The following is a 16,225-nucleotide window of genomic DNA, read 5'->3' on the forward strand; positions in this document are numbered from 1 at the left end:
AGTCAACAGAGACTCAAGGTTGGATTAAGGACCGGGCCAAAAAGACCAGTGTCCCGGGGCCTCTGACTGCCAGGAGCCATGAACTGAGATGCCTGCTATGGCCCAACACTCATAAACAAGTCACTGCAGATTTAAAATTGTGTGGTGGTGACTGTTGGAACAATGTTATATAAACAAAGTGAGACATGAAATCTGTCCTGGTTTCTCCTCAGCACTAACAATGCCTTCTGAACACCTTATTGCAGCTTTGATGTTGCATAGTCGTAGACCACTGTTCAGTCTCTTTTGCAATGTATTACATATATGGATGGTTCTTCTTATAATTACATCTTTATTTCTTGTATTTTGACTTTCTTGCTATTGTGACTTTATTTAAAATGTTTGCATCCTTTTTGCAATAGCGATTACAAATCGCTATTGCGACAAGAGTTCTCCAAAGAGGCTTCCAGGGGCCTAGCAGAACCACAATCCATACTTACAGACACTGAGAGACTGACTTTATATAAGAATAAAATTGTTTACATGCAACTGCTTCTCAGAATAAGTAAAAATGTAATTCCAAGTATCATTCCAAGGAAGTTTTTGACCCGTTTACCTGATTACATAAGGACAAACAAATAAAATTTGAGCGATCTCAGAATTCTAAGTGTTCAGAAGTCACTACAAAGGACAATTTAGCACCAACTTTAACTCAGTTAATGTAAAAAGAAAATCAGCATATTTAATTAAAAGTTACATAAAGTAAAGGATTTGAAAGACTATTATCTACTATTGTGCATTGTAGACGTGGTATAAAAAGTCTTAGGTCTTTTATAAGGAAAATAGATAATTGTGCTTTGCTCCACTTTATTACCACACAAAACACCCACACTTTGTGCACATACACCCACAGATAGCACAAACACTCCCACCCATGGCGACTTACAATTTTCACTGGCACAAACATTTAGCTTAGAATTAGCGCCCTCACGGAAATTGGATATGATGTAGCACATGGTCTTTGCATGTAGCGCTGAGCTTCACGCTAGGCTTAGCACGCTAACCAAAACAGAGCCCACAATGTTGTTCCAAACCTGTGGGTGTACTATTCTTTTAAGAAGCTGTGCAGGTCTTATAATCTCTGCAGTGGTGTGAGATAACTGCAGTTTAGCAAGCTCAGTTTCTCCCAGAAACCAAAGCACAAAAAGAGGCAGATAAAGGAGCGAATGAGAGAGAAACAGAAAGAGGGTTATGAAGAGGTCTATTGGATAAAACAGCACCTGATTAATAGGTAAAGATGTACTCCTGGATTTGAGCCAAAAGTAATGGAGGATACCACACATGTGTTCAAAGCCCATACATTATTGTAATTGCGTGCTGCAGCAATTTTGATTTCTTCTTTCAAAGGAAGTCTAAATGTCCCTTAGGTGCAGTTCATAGATTTCAATCAGGATAAATGTGTAAACTGAATTACACATTAAAAGAGAGTGTGAGAGTCTGGTTTATGGGTTAGTACATAGGCGGAAATCGTGAGGGGGGAGGGTCGGGGGTCAGGACCCCTATCTGAGGGTTGCCCCCCAAATATCATTAAAATATGTGTATTGTAAATAATATAATGATATATTCTTAAAATAATTGTTTAAGAAATAAAATGATACAAATGCAAATGGGGCAACAACAAAAAACCCTTGGTGTCCCCTTCAAAAATTGCTCTTGAGAATTGTTATGTTTATTGTCCCCCCCCCAACATTTTGATGAAATTTTCGCCCCTGGGTTAGTATAACCCTAAACCTGCATCCACATGTATTTCAGGAGTGCTCAGGGTTTTACAGGAACCTGTTAGTGATTATAATTCAGAAGTAATTAAATTCTATAATTTGGTCAGCAATTTTGACCACATGGTGATGTCATTAGCATAACATTACCATACAGTATGTGTTCATTCTAAAAATAAATTTGCGTTAAAATTAGTGTCACCAAAGAGAATAGAGTGCAACAGTCTTGTTCTGGAATTAAAAATCCCATTTAATTTACCATAGGCACATTGTTTTTTTTTTTTTTAACAATAACCAGAGCAGAACGTTGATGATCATGAACAACACGGATGGGTTTTGCCATTGCGCACCCTCTCTGTGTTTACATCAGCATCTTTACAGAGGACGTCAACAGGAAAATACCATGACTGGCCTACAAAATTATGAGTAAATGATGACAGGCTTATAGATCAGATGCCATTGCACAAAAATAAGATGCCCCAACGACATTGTGTGAACTAGGCTTTATGGTGTTTTTTATTCTTCCCTAGTCATTGTCTGCTTTCATTGAATGGGGAAAATACAGCATGCACAGTCTGCTAAATATCCCTTTTTGAGCAATCACACAAATGCCATTGCACTAGGTACACTGTTGCAGAGCATTAAATAATGAAAGACACTGATCTCTGAGAATCAAGTCTAAAGCTTTTAAAAACAAATCAGCTAAAAGAATACTAATTCAAAGCTTTTAAAGTGGGCAAGCACAACCAAGGATGTAAATGCTTGAAGCTGTTGTCAACCAAACATTTATTTTTAGTGATTTGTACACAGTGACCTCTTTAAAAGAAGTTATTTTTGATCACACAACATCATAATGACCACTTTATAAATATATGAGATTAGCCAATGATTGATTAACCTTTCAAATGACAAAATTATTTTAGCTTCAACAATGTCAGGTTTTAAGCATTTGAAGTTAAATGATCTATATATTTATTTTGATCTCTACAAAATGTGTGCATGTATGTGGATGGATGGATGGATGGATGGATGGAAGGATGGATAGAGTTTACTGTGAAGTTTTATTGAAGAGCAAGTCTTCTAGCTGATGACCATATCTGATCTCAAATGCCAGGTCGTAGCGGCAGTCACGGACGGCCACGTGTGATTATGTCTTAAAACCCAGTGACAGAGTAAGGACAAAGAAAGAGAGGGAAGCAGAGCATGACATGCAATGCCCACAGGGCTCTCTAGATGAGTGTATAAGGGAAGAAAATGTGAGGCCAGGAGTATAAAGTAAGATAGAGTGCAAAAGTGAGATGTTCAGACTTGATTTAACTGATAAAATACAGAAGAATGTCAACTGATAGGATGACCCTGAACCAGATCAAAAATAACTAGTTGTCCATTTAAACAGCAGAAGAAAAAGAGGAAAATAAATTAACCAACCAGTGATAAGAGAGAAAAAGTATAGTAGAAATGTACTGTATTTTATGTCCTCTTCAAATCAATGGAAGATTATTCTTTAATTTCATTCAATTTCATTTTCTCAGATTTTTCCTTTATAAACAAGGCCATTCTCACTTAAAATCTATTGGAAGATAAACTGTCTCATTCCCAGATACAAATACTAACCTGATGGAGAGGTATGTTGGAGAACTTTGCTAGGGGACAGTCATGATTGCAATCATGCAACTTATACAATGGGTGCTTCTCAGTCGGAAGGCCGCAGCCTAGTTTGGCTGTGGCCTTCCTAGACCAGTCCTTCTGAGGCTGTAGGTTAGGCTACTCCACAGCATTCAGCGCTAGAATGAGACATTCTAGTAAGTATGTATTGGCAAGGGATTGTGGGTGATTGAAGGCTGTGAAGGATACATTTGATATATGTGACGAACGAAGGCTGCAAAATGAGGGTGGCTTCCAAAGGTCATCACATTTGAGATCTTTGACGGTGCTTGATGAAGTGGAAGCTGAGACATCCAGCCTAACTTGGCTGCAGTCTTCTGATTGAGAATATTTTTAAATAGTTTTAAACAAAAAAAAAAAAATTGTTTAACCTTTTTGGTTGACTGGCAGTGTAGACAGTAAAAAAAATTTGTCAGATAACCTATAGAACATGTTTCTTGAAGTAAATCTTAAATTAACTGCTTTTATATTATTTAATCAATCAACCTGCCGAATTTGATTACAAAAATTTGATTGGAGTGGTGGTGGCGTAGTGGCTAAAGCACAGGGCTGTTAATCAGAAGATCACTGGTTCTATTGTGTCCATGAGCAAGGCACTTAACTCCAGGTTGCTCCGGGGGGGATTGTCCCTGTAATAATTGCACTGTAAGTCGCTTTGGATAAAAGTGTCTGCCAAATGTAAATGTAACAATGAAAGTTATTATTAAAAGTTATATCAAGTACACTCTCTGAAAAAAAGGTACTGTTTAAGGTGCAAGGCCGTCACTGGGGTGGTACCCTTAAGGAGAGTAACAAAATTTATAAATGTATCTAAAGGTTTTTCAGGAGGTTTTTCTTTTCTTTTTCTGAGAGTGTAGAAATAGCTCCTTGAGGTAACAATTTCAGGTTACCACTTTTTTCAGTGTATATTGTCATGCAAGTATATGTATTTTCATTAAGTTCATTCCAATTATTCTTACCTAGCCAACCAGAGCTTGAATCAGGCACACACATATCCGTCTCTGCACTAGGGAGAACAAAGCCCACCACAAACACCTCCACACCGTCAGACATGAGTGCCAACCCAAGTGTGAAAAACAGCTGCCACTGAAACCTCCCATGTCCACACTCCTGCATGATCAGCTCGTACTGCTGGGCTAGTTCCTCCTCATCTGCTTGCCTCTCACTCTCCAGTTCTCGCCGGTCCTTCAGTCCGTCACCCAGAGGTTGCCCCAGAGCCACCTGCCCATCTCTGGGCTTAGCGTCTGAGGGGATGCCCTGGTACTCCCCTTCATATATCTCATCCTCATCATCATGACCCTCAGTGGCATCGCTTGAGCCCTCTTCATCGTTGGCATGATTGCCTGTGTAGTTCCCATCTGGTTGGCTGTAGTAGTCATCATCTTCGTCCTGGAAGCGATGGTATGAGTGACTGTGGGAATACTCATCTGAGGCACGGTCCACAACTTTGCTGACCTTCTTAACGGCTTGTCGTTTGGCCACCTTAGCAATATCTCTGGCCCCCTTCATGAGGGAAGTGTCTTGTGGAGCTGTATCATCCATGATTAGAAGGTGATGGGGATAGAGGAGGGGAAGAGGTCTGCAGTCACCACAGAAGTAAATCCTTGTCTTTTTTGGTCCTCATCAATGAGTCTGGAAGAAATACAGAATCAAGGTTACAATTTGCTATGTGTGGGGTGTGTAAGACATTGGGTTTCAGTAGTTCATATACTGTACAAGGTTTTGTGATCAAAATGCTTCCCCAAGAGCATTAAAGCCATTCATAATTATGGAACATTTGTATTACAGCTGTTTATAACAATTACATTGACAATTTTGTTTATAAAAGATTATAACATCCATTTTCCTTTCACAAGGGTTATATAGTATCTCCACAATATATAAAATTAAATACATAAACTATTTAGCTTGGCCAAAACATTTTAGCTTCAGAGGCTTCATTAGTTTTAATTCAGTATCCTTTCAGGTTCAACTTACAATCGATTTGAGATTTGCATATATTTGAGAAAATGCAACAGCCCAGAGAACTAAAAAAATACTTATTTTATAATCAATGTCTTTATGTATTAAAGCAGAGATTGGTTGCATCACTTTACAAAACAAATGGCAGTGTAATACTTTTTATTATTCATAGCCATATTCATATGCATAAAGAATGTAAATGTAGCCAGAGCTCTTTAAATCTAGATATTTCAATAAAGCCTGACCTTAAATATATTTGTATTTCTTAAATAAATTGACCAATTTTCAATGAGAAAACAGGCGAATTTGTGTCTTTTTGTTCACATAAAGTCCGAAAAAACAACATATGAATCAAAACAAAGCTGTTCCAAGCCGCTTTCTCCTTAATAGTGAGCTTCTTGAGGAATTCATTGCACTCCAAGATCTTCTTTATCTGTGGTCCGATGAAGACACCGGCTTTGACCTTTGCCTTAGACAGCTTTGGGAAGAAGTCTTGAAGGTACTTGAAGGCTGCCGACTCCTTATCTAGAGCTCTGATAAATTGTTTCATAAGGCCCAATTTGATGTGCAGTGGTGGCATCCAGTGGCTCCCACTTGACGTTGTTCCTCCCCACAGAGAACTCGTTCTGCTGTGGCCAGTCCCATCTGTCGTAGTGCGCCTTGGTGTCCCTGCTGTCCCAAAGGCAAAGACTGCACGGAAACTTGGTAAAACCACCTTGGAGACCCATCAGGAATGCCACAATTCTGAAGTCTCCTATGACCTCCCAGCCTTAATTATCATACTTCAAGGCATCCAGCAATGTTTTGATGCTGTTGTAATCCTCTTTGAGGTGCACCGAGTGAGCCAGGTGAAGAGACTGGTACTTGTTACTATATGGAGCAGCACAGCTTTGAGGCTCCTGGATGAGCTGTCAATGAAGAGATGCCACTCATTCTGGTTACAGTCAATTCTGATTGCCTCGAACAGACTAGTCATTGTGGCAGAAGCAGAGCCCATCTAGACGGGTGAAGAAGCTGGAAAAAGGTTTGTGACGCTTCCTCTGATCTGCGACTTGCACACTTTCATCCAACAGGTTCCACTGCTTGAGCCTAGATGTCAAAAGCTTGGAATTGGACTTGGTGAGACCAAGATCTATAATCAAGTCGTTGAGGTCTTTTTGGTTGGGGAAGTACGGGTTTCTCTCCTCAGCGCCACCTCTGAAATTGTCATCTGGATCTACAACATCTTCCTTGCTCTCTGACTTGCTGCTCTCTTCTAAAGACGGCTGCTCTCTCTCTCTGGAGGAGTGGGTATGGGGAGCTCATGGCAGTGTTGCACCATGGATTAAGGAAGGTCCGAATACGTGATAGCAGGTCCACCATGCAGAAGTAGCAGTTGCTTGAGTGGTCAGTGGGTTCCTGCCAAATTCTTGGGATAGCGAAGTTCATGGCTCTCTTTTCCCCTATGTACCATTCTTCAAAAATAAATGTAAGAATTTAAGAGATTCTTGCAACATTTTCATATATTATATATTTTTTCAATAACATTGAACATTTAAAAAAAAATTAAATTAAAAACTTTAACAATTTTAAAAATTAACACATTTTATAATATAAAATTTCGAGCAACAATTGTTCATCTTACTTTCCAGAGTTTTTTTTGCAGTGCTTGCAGGTAAAATTAGGTGCCCAGGGTTTGTCTTGATCCCCAACAGGCATACTGAAATATGTCTTTTAGGCCTCACACATCTTAGCAGATGCTTCCATGGAGTTCGTTTTCACTCTTGTCTTGATAAATTGGCTTATAAATACATGCAGCCTCTTGATGCCATCTCAGAAAAATGCAGCTATGTATCCACTTAGGCAGCTGGAACTAAACTGAACTGGTGGGCTTAAGGCCCCTGTATTTATACTACTATTTATTTTACTGGAATGTTCTAGAACATTCTAGAAGTTACTCCAAGTTTACTCAGCACTGAATCTATTGGGAATGTTCTAGAAAATATATATAAGAATAATAGCCATTTTTCTATACTTTTGAGGCATACGCAATTAGGAAATAACACTTACTGCCAGGGAACCAAAAAACTAAAAGAACAAAAACAAAATCTAATTTGTTACACAGTGTTATACTAAAATATTTAGTTATTAATTATAATGAGTTATAATCCAGAATTGGATGTCATAGGATAATACTTCATACAACTTGTTTTAACATTGTTTTCAAAATATTCTGGCCTTAAGCCATTTTAAACAGTCATTTCTCATTAGAGGTTTAAAGCATGAGAACTGGATACACTGAAAAAAATGTGTTGCTTTAACTTACAAAAGTGTGTGTGTGTGTGTGTGTGTGTGTGTGTGTGTGTGTGAGAGAGAGAGAATTAACAGATCCCCAATCAAAGGGTTGACCCTCAGTAATTGCTTCATGAGAAAAGCAATACACTGATTTTTCAATAGTAATGCAAGTAGGTGCAGTACATAGTGGTATGGTGGCATAGTGGGCTAAAGCACAAAACCGGTAATCAGAAGTTTGCTGGTTCAATCACCACAGCCACCACCATTGTGTCCTTGAGCAAGGCACTTAGTTGCTCCAGCGGAATTGTCCCTGTAATAAGTGTACTGTAAGTCGCTTTGGATAAAAGTGTCTGCCAAACGCATAAATATAAATATGGTAACCACCAAAGAAAATTCAACATGACAGAAACTCCTGTAAATCCCAGCATAACATAACAGTAACACTAACAAGTCTCCTACTGGTTTCATTTTGCAAATAAATACATTAAAATAACACTTAAATTTAAAATGTACGAAATGTGGAAATCCCCAGCCCGGTTTCAGAAATACATGAATGCAACAATTATTATTCACATCCAAACACAATTGGATTAGTGAACATAGATGGATTATACACAATTAAATTAAGTTGAGATGCTAAAGAATTGTGTTGCATTAGCTCATTTTAAATACGTTCATTGATCAAGCAGTAAACATGACACTGAATGAACACCATCTGTTAAGATGTCTGAATATATTTTAATGTTTCATAGCAATGCGATCATATCACTCATAACACTGACTTTGTTGATATCACTTGGACTTTACACAATTTAATTATGTTCTCGTCTCAAACATAAATGTATTAAGTTGATTTCAAGTGGTTTAAAATTTTCAATAGAGCTGCTGCATTTTTCAGTGAAATGCAGTGCTCACAACCCACTGACTAAACAGCTTAGGCAAGATGGCTATAAAACAGGGGGTTCTTGATCCTGCTCATTAAACACTTCCCTGTAATTTTACAGAAAGACCCTGAAGACCTTGATTTAGGTCAACTAAATTCAGCAGGAATTCTGTGCACACCAGGAATAAAATAAAATATAAAATGATCTAATAACTAAAGAACACATTGATTGAAGTTCATGGTTATGATAGTTGTTTTATTTTGTCTATGCACTAGTTCATTTTGTTTTAAGTTGTGACAAATTTTGAGCTGCATGCAAAGAAACATTTCTCAAACAGTAAAAGTGAAAAGTCACTAAAAGTTTAGTACATAATTAGTGATCAACCAATATGGGTTTTTAAATTGCCAATGATTCCACCAATATCCAGATAGTAAGTGGCCATTGATGAGCAACATTATTGCCCATATATAATGCACTCTAATGACAGCATTAGGCCTATTACACAATAATTAATTTACTAAATGTAATTTTGTTTTACCCTAAAAAAAATTACTATTTGAAAACAGAAAATATCTATTCATTGACAAGGCTGAAGGTAGATTTTGGAATTGACACAAAGAGGATTGACCTCTTCTGTTATTGGCCAATCAAGCACAGTTATGATTGGCCAGTGCTTATAATCAAAAAATGGTCCAATGTTTAATAAGCCCATCACTAATTTTAGGTCTATAGATAGATCTATAACTACATATAATTGTACAATGCCATGAAATATGTTACCCCTTACTGTAGCTAATGGAGCAAAAGACAGAGCTTGTTTCATTTTCATTATGTTTACGTGCACAGGCTGGGAAGTAATACATTGTTGACTGACAGAATGGATGTGGACTATGTGTCTGAGAGGTCTGTCATGTACAGTATTTGGCAGCCCCAGTGAACTGCATGATAGGACCCTCTGAACTTCCCCCAATCTACCTGCATACTGCTGGTGGCCGAGGAGGGATTGTGAATCTCACCAGATCAGGCAGGTATGCTTCTTACAACTGTAGGATTGTATAGTAGACAACTATAAGGACATACAGCTGCAAACATAAATTATGTATGTACCCAAAGATTCAGTGTGTGTGTGTGTGTGTGTGTGTGTGTGTGCATGCGTGCGTGTGTGCGTTAGTGCATGTGTTATACACACCCACAATAACATCTTTAAAACAAGTTTTAACGACTTAAATCTTATGTCATTTTGCTTCTCAAGTAAATGTATCTTGTTTAAAATATGTTTAGATATTTTTACTGGAAAACTACTACTAAATAAATAGTTTGCACTGTTAGCTAATATCTAGTTATGGACAAAATGATTACAAAAGCATAACCCTATATACTCTAGTTGGGCTTAAATGTAGAATTCAAACTCAACTAAATCAACTAAATTTTATTAAAATGAATATATTGTGTATTACAGCTGTGATAATTTCACAATTGAAAAGCAGCATTATCCTCAGCAACATTAGCTTTACTAATCTGATTAGGAACAACTTAACCTAAGTGCACAGTTTAGGCACAATCAGTCACAAGTGGACTGAAAATAGGCCTTGCACTCTCGGTAGCCTCTGTCAAAATGATGTATGGCATTTCTGTTCCCTCCACTTTCTCTAGTGCATTGAGAGCCAGCAAGTCATGTTATATATGCAAGAACATTATAGCATCTTTTGCAAGCTGGCTGATTACAAATTATTTTAATGGGCAAACTTTAAAATTACCTGTCGATATGTATGAAGATATGGTGAGCTAGCCAAATAAAACAGGAAAACTGAAAAAAAGCTGACATTTTAGTCTAAAACAATCCATATTTTTGTAATGTTAGAAGCAGGAATTAGTTCTTTATTGAACTTGGAATTGGAATTCCAAGTTCAATAAATTGAAGGGAATTGAAGGGCATTCTAAAGAATAATCATAAATAAATTGATTTCCTTGGTGTTTGGTATATTGAAATACATGTACATTTTAATCCAATTTTCATGCTGATAATATAATAATTAATTAAAACATTTTAATTAAATTATAAAAGAGTGATAAATAAAAAGTATTTTCACCAGTGAACCCCTCTATATATTTACTAGGAAAAAAAATAAAAAAATTCAAAAACACACAAATTATATTAATTGCTCAATCAAAACTAGGGCGCACACATACTGAAGATAAATATACAAACATAAGTACAAACTTTCCAGAGTGTTGGTCCAGTATAATCTTTGCGATTGATGTTAATGATCCTGGATTCAAACACCTCTGGTTGTTCATCTTTTTAATAAACCAATCAAAATTGCAACTGTATATCATTGAATGTCAGAAATGGGTGATCTTGAGCAGGGCTTTTCAAACTGGGGTCTGGGGGCCGCAGAAAATGTAAAAAATAAATGTTTAATGTATTACAAATACATTTGAATTTACATGAGAATGTTTCTTTTCGAGTTTATATACCAAAGTTAATAGTGAAATAAAAATAAGAAAAAAGATACACTGTAAACTTAATATCAAATAAATATTTTTGGAAATAATATTTTAATGGCTTTAGTACAATGACAATATAAAGCCAATTATTTAAATCTTTATAATATTACATTTACTTTTTTCTCACATAATGAACTTGAAAGCTTTTTTGATTAATTACTCTCGCTAAATGAAGCCAATGAAGACAGAATGTTTACAATGGATCAAACAAAAACCAGACTGGAGCATACAAAAAAATTGATTGTTCAAAAACAAGCTGACATTTACATATATTCTTTACATTTTTGGGATAAAGGGTGCTGCTGGAATGCAGTTGCAGACCCTTCCAGCCCTGTGAACAACTGCTGGGTGCTGCCGGATGTTACTTCCATGACATGGCTTATTTTTTTCTAATCAGGTTGGACTTTAACAGGCAGACCTACAGCAATGATATATTTTAACCTAACTGAATGGAGAAAAGAAGAAAGAGTGAATGTCCCTTTCTTTGTTGTCAGGCAGTGTGAATAAGCCAGGTTCAATCTCCTAATGGTTTGTAGAGGACATAATCACATTAAAATAAAAAACAAATGACCTTGAAGAGGCCAGGGAATCTTGTGCTAAGAGATTGCTCTAACAATTTATGATATAATGGAATATTTGTGGGAGGGGAGAATCAAATGTTCAAGCAAACTGGACAAAGTCACTGGCATGTAACATGTTCTTATGATTTTCCTTTATTCACAAAAATGTTATATGTCTTGCAATTAACATTTTAATTGTACATTACTCAAAAACAGAAAAAAAGCTTGCATATTGTATACTGTATGACAAAGGAATAGGCACCAGTATGTTTGAAGAACACTATTTTGTATACCAAACTCGCCCTGGATTACAAAAGCATTACAAGCTCAGCTTTATCATTTTAACTGTATTTCTATGTCTATGTTCTATTTCTATTATGTCATAATTACCTAAATTCTCAGTCTCTGACAAATCTGATCAAATCAGGGTATCATAATATGGGCCATTTGCATGCACTGCCACACACGGTAAAAAGAAAAAGGAGGCTCAGATTATATGAGGCTTGTCACTCTCAATCAGGACACAGCCGGCTGCATCACTCTGCAGTTAATTCAATAAAGCCTTTTCTCAATGGGCAGAGCGGTGGGCCAGCAGAACCTTCCGACATGCATGAACACTCCGCTACAGGGAATGACTACACATGGTTCTCCTATTAACATTGGGCATGTGTTCTCAATCATGCAAACTATATATAACAGAGAGAGAGAGATAGAGAGAGATAGAGAGAGAGAGAGAGAGAGAGAGAGGAGAGAGAGAGAGAGAGAGAGAGAGAGTTCTTAGAAATATAACTTACAAGATTTAGGTTACATTTATCTTACATTCAAATTATAAAGTTATTTTTAATAATGTTCAAGTTATAAAAGCATCATACATTAACAAAACAAGATGTACCTTTTTTCGGATGCTGATCTTAAAGGACAATTATTCAAAGTTCTCAATACTAGGTTATAAAAATTACAGCAAGTTTACGTAACCTCCACAAGTGACACATTTGATCAAATATTATGTTTAAATTGCTAATCGCTTAAAAAACACAGCCTAATCAGGCAGGCTGATGCATACACCATATATTAAAGTAATGATAAATGCTTGGTAAATGCTGCATTGCTAATGAAGTACAGACCTCAAGGATACAACCTTGAGGTCTGGGACTCCTCTGAAGAGCTGAATCTGTTTAAGGAGAGACTGAAATGGAGAGGTTTCTACTTGTATAGTAAATGCTGACCACAACTGGCACTGTTTAATTATTTATTTTATAACATATCTGAAATGAGAGGCTTACAGTGACCATCCATAATCATTTCAGGGGATTTTAGGTTTAAAGTTTAAGTTTGTTGTATAGTCATCAGGGGCAAATTGAATTTTCTATGGGCCCCCCTGCCAGTCATCCAACTGGGGGAGGAGGGGGTTGCTTTCACTGTTACACACCGTCTCCGTGTTTATATCAGTTTCTTCCTCGGAACGCTTTTACAAGCTTTTTTCCTGTGAATGTTGCCGGGTGAGAGCAGGATGGAGAACACCATGGATGGGAGTCTAATAAAATGAATCAGCCATTAAGGGACATATCCTAAGCCTTATCTGACTCAAAATGTAATTGCCTGTATGGAAATTAGTACAATATATAAATACAATCAAAATCAAGTTAATACCAACTGCAACAAATTAACTTATTATATTAAATGAAGTTCCAAATGTTTGTTCGGGAAGAGCTTGTTCACCTGCCAATCATATCCCAAGGATATATAAGAGGCTGCTTCCCTCGCTCCGGCGACGATTCTTCTGCCATCCCTCAACCTTCCCTTCTCTACCTTTATATTTCACAATGCAGATACCAATTATTTCAAATTGTCTTTCCAAAAAAGTAAATTCATTACTTGATGATATATGGATGTTTTGTTTTACAACATAAATTACACTTTCATACCTCAAATGTGAATTTTGAATCTGTATTGAATACTTGAAAAAAAAAAAAACACGGCTTAACAATTCAAGTTTGAGGAATGAAAGTGTGTAATTTATGTTGTAGAACAAAACGTCCACATATCATTAAGTAATGTTTACTACAGACCTTATTTTACACATAAGCTGAAAACGCTCCTTTTAAAACCCATAGGAAAATCCAGAGGGAACCCATGGTGAATTAGACTTCTGGGTTCACCTACAAATTGACTCATGGCTGAACAGCTCTATACTCACTATAAGCATTTACTCACATTCACACCATACTTTCGGAGCTCAATGCGATCAAAATGAGCTGAAGGGAGGCAAAACAGGCAATGCCTCCTTCTGAAACTTTTTTCCATTAGTGTCACTGTTGTACACTTTTGAAATATGATGGCTAAACACATTATTTGAGCTCACATTTCATAATATTTTATTAATGTACAATTATTTTTCTCATCCAAATTTTTTGAGCAGGCACCACCTCCCTTGGAGAAAACGGCACTGCATAATATGCGCCAGGGGTGTGGGTAGCTCAGTGAGTAATGACACTGACTACCAACCCTGGAGTCGTGAGTTTGAATCCAGGGCATGCTGAGTGACTCCAGTCAGGTCTGCTAAGCAAGCAAATTGGGCCAGTTGCTAGGAAGGGTAGATGTTGGGGTAACCTCCTCGTGGTCGCCATAATGTGGTTCTCGCTCTCAGTGTGGCGTGTGGTAAGTTGTGCGTGGATGCCGCGGAGAACTGCGTGAAGCCTCCACACACACTACACCTCCACGGTAACGTGCTCAACAAGCCACCTGATAAGATGTGCAGATTGACGGTCTCAGACGCAGAGGCAACTGCGATTCGTCCTCCGCCACCAGAGAGTCACTACGTCACCGCGAGGACGTAGAGGTCATTGGGAATTTGGCATTCCAAATTGTGGAGTAAAGGACAATAATGAAGTACCATGAACTCTGTGAAACATGGCAAGGAATTCTTTTTGCATAGTCCACTACGATCTGGGCAGATGTATTCTTCAATATAAATTTTAAAAAAAATCGAAAATCTTTATTATTCAGTAAGACTTTCCTCATGTTTTGATAAATTAAAATGTCTAGGCTATAAACAGAATTTAAATTTTTTGGGTGAACCATTTTCTAATTTTAGTAATTTAGTTAGTATAATTAATTACAACAGCAATAATAACAACAATATTGGCTATTGTATAGAAAAACAAGGTATTTTACACAGAGAGTAGCTGAAATACATGATTTTTGTCTACAGCCTACACCAGTATTAGCCTATTAAGTTAATTATCATTATTCGGTAACAGATAGCCTACTTAACTATTATTACACTGTTATAATGACTCTGTCAGAATATTTTTTAAGAAGCCCCAGATAATATAAGTATATGAATGAAATGACACAAAAGGGGCTTTTTAGTGCAGTGATAAGTGCCTTTAGCCCCCCTCCTCTCTTTGTGTGTGTGTTCTATTGCCCGCGGCGGTCGATCCGCGCGCACTGTGCTCTCTCTATTCAAGCCACCGGCCAGTCGCATTCGCTCATGTCAAAAATGACTTTTAGAAGTGCGCTGGGTCCCATTCTTCGGTACCGCACATTCTCCTCCCCTCAAATAATTAAGTCAAAGTCTAAACCTAATGCATAAGTACTGAATCTTTCCGTTAGAACTTATAGCAAACCTTTAGAAAGCACGTTTTAGTTTGGGATTTTGGACATTGCAAGTCTGAATAAATAGCCTAACTTTTGTTTCTTGAACAAACTGAGCTGTCCGGCATGTTCTGGCTTCTCGCTTCAATACACTGACGATCTATTAGAGGACCATCGCGCGCTCAGATATTAGAACATGTATGTCTAATATTCCTGATTTTGAGAAGTAAAAAATGTATATATATATATTTTTATTATAATAGCATATATATATATATATATATATATATATATATATATATATATATATATATATATATATATATATATATATATATATATATATGTAAGCCTAATAAGTTTTACAGGTTTCACTCACCCTTTAGCGAGACGAGATGAGATTTCTCTGTTGGTTATCCATTGCTGTAAACGAGATGCCAGGCGCTTTAATGAATACAGATTTATTTGTCTCCTAAAAACATCCAGAATCTACAGCAAGAGCTGACGTCAAGTGTTTTACAGCTGCAGTTCTGTCTCTGCAGTACTTCAAGAAAGAGAGAGAGAGAGAGAGAGAGAGAGAGAGAGAGAGAGAGAGAGAGAGAGAGAGAGAGAGAGAGAGAGAGAGAGAGAGAGAGAGAGAGAGAGAGAGTAATTTGCTGTTTTGTAGTATGCGGACAAACCTGGTGTGACGTAAAAGAAACCACTACAACAGTCTGTGCATGAGTTATGGCGTACCCTTTGTCACATTTCAGTTAAAACCGGCATCACTTTGCTTGGTAGAAGAGATTGTAGTGATTTAAAGGAAGTTTTCACCCAAAAATTAAAATGTACTTATCATTAACTCTTAAGCCATCCCAGATGTGTGATTTTCTTTCTTCTGCTGAACACAAAGGAAGCTTTGTAGTAAAAAATATCTCAGTTTGTATGTCTTCAAAATGCAAGTGAATGGTGACCAGAACTTTGAAGCTCGAAATACCACTTAAAAACAGCATAAAAGTAATCCATTTGACTCCAGTGGTTA

At 37.1% G+C, this 16,225-nt stretch overlaps 1 protein-coding gene across 1 annotated transcript in view; it reads right to left on the reverse strand.

Moving 5' to 3' along the window:
- Positions 1–15,721, reverse strand: part of sv2ca (synaptic vesicle glycoprotein 2Ca) — a 36,043-nt gene extending 20,322 nt beyond the window's left edge. Inside the window, exons 1-2 of the mRNA XM_052106441.1 lie at positions 15,584–15,721; positions 4,379–5,051 (exon numbers count right to left, since the gene is read on the reverse strand). Coding sequence (XP_051962401.1) covers positions 4,379–4,961 — 583 coding nt within the window. The 5' untranslated portion in view covers positions 4,962–5,051; positions 15,584–15,721. The remainder of the gene's footprint in view (positions 1–4,378; positions 5,052–15,583) is intronic.
- Between the last annotated feature and the right edge of the window lie 504 nt (positions 15,722–16,225).

The sequence above is a fragment of the Xyrauchen texanus genome, chromosome 3 (genome assembly GCF_025860055.1).
Source record: "Xyrauchen texanus isolate HMW12.3.18 chromosome 3, RBS_HiC_50CHRs, whole genome shotgun sequence".
Lineage (NCBI taxonomy): Eukaryota > Metazoa > Chordata > Actinopteri > Cypriniformes > Catostomidae > Xyrauchen > Xyrauchen texanus.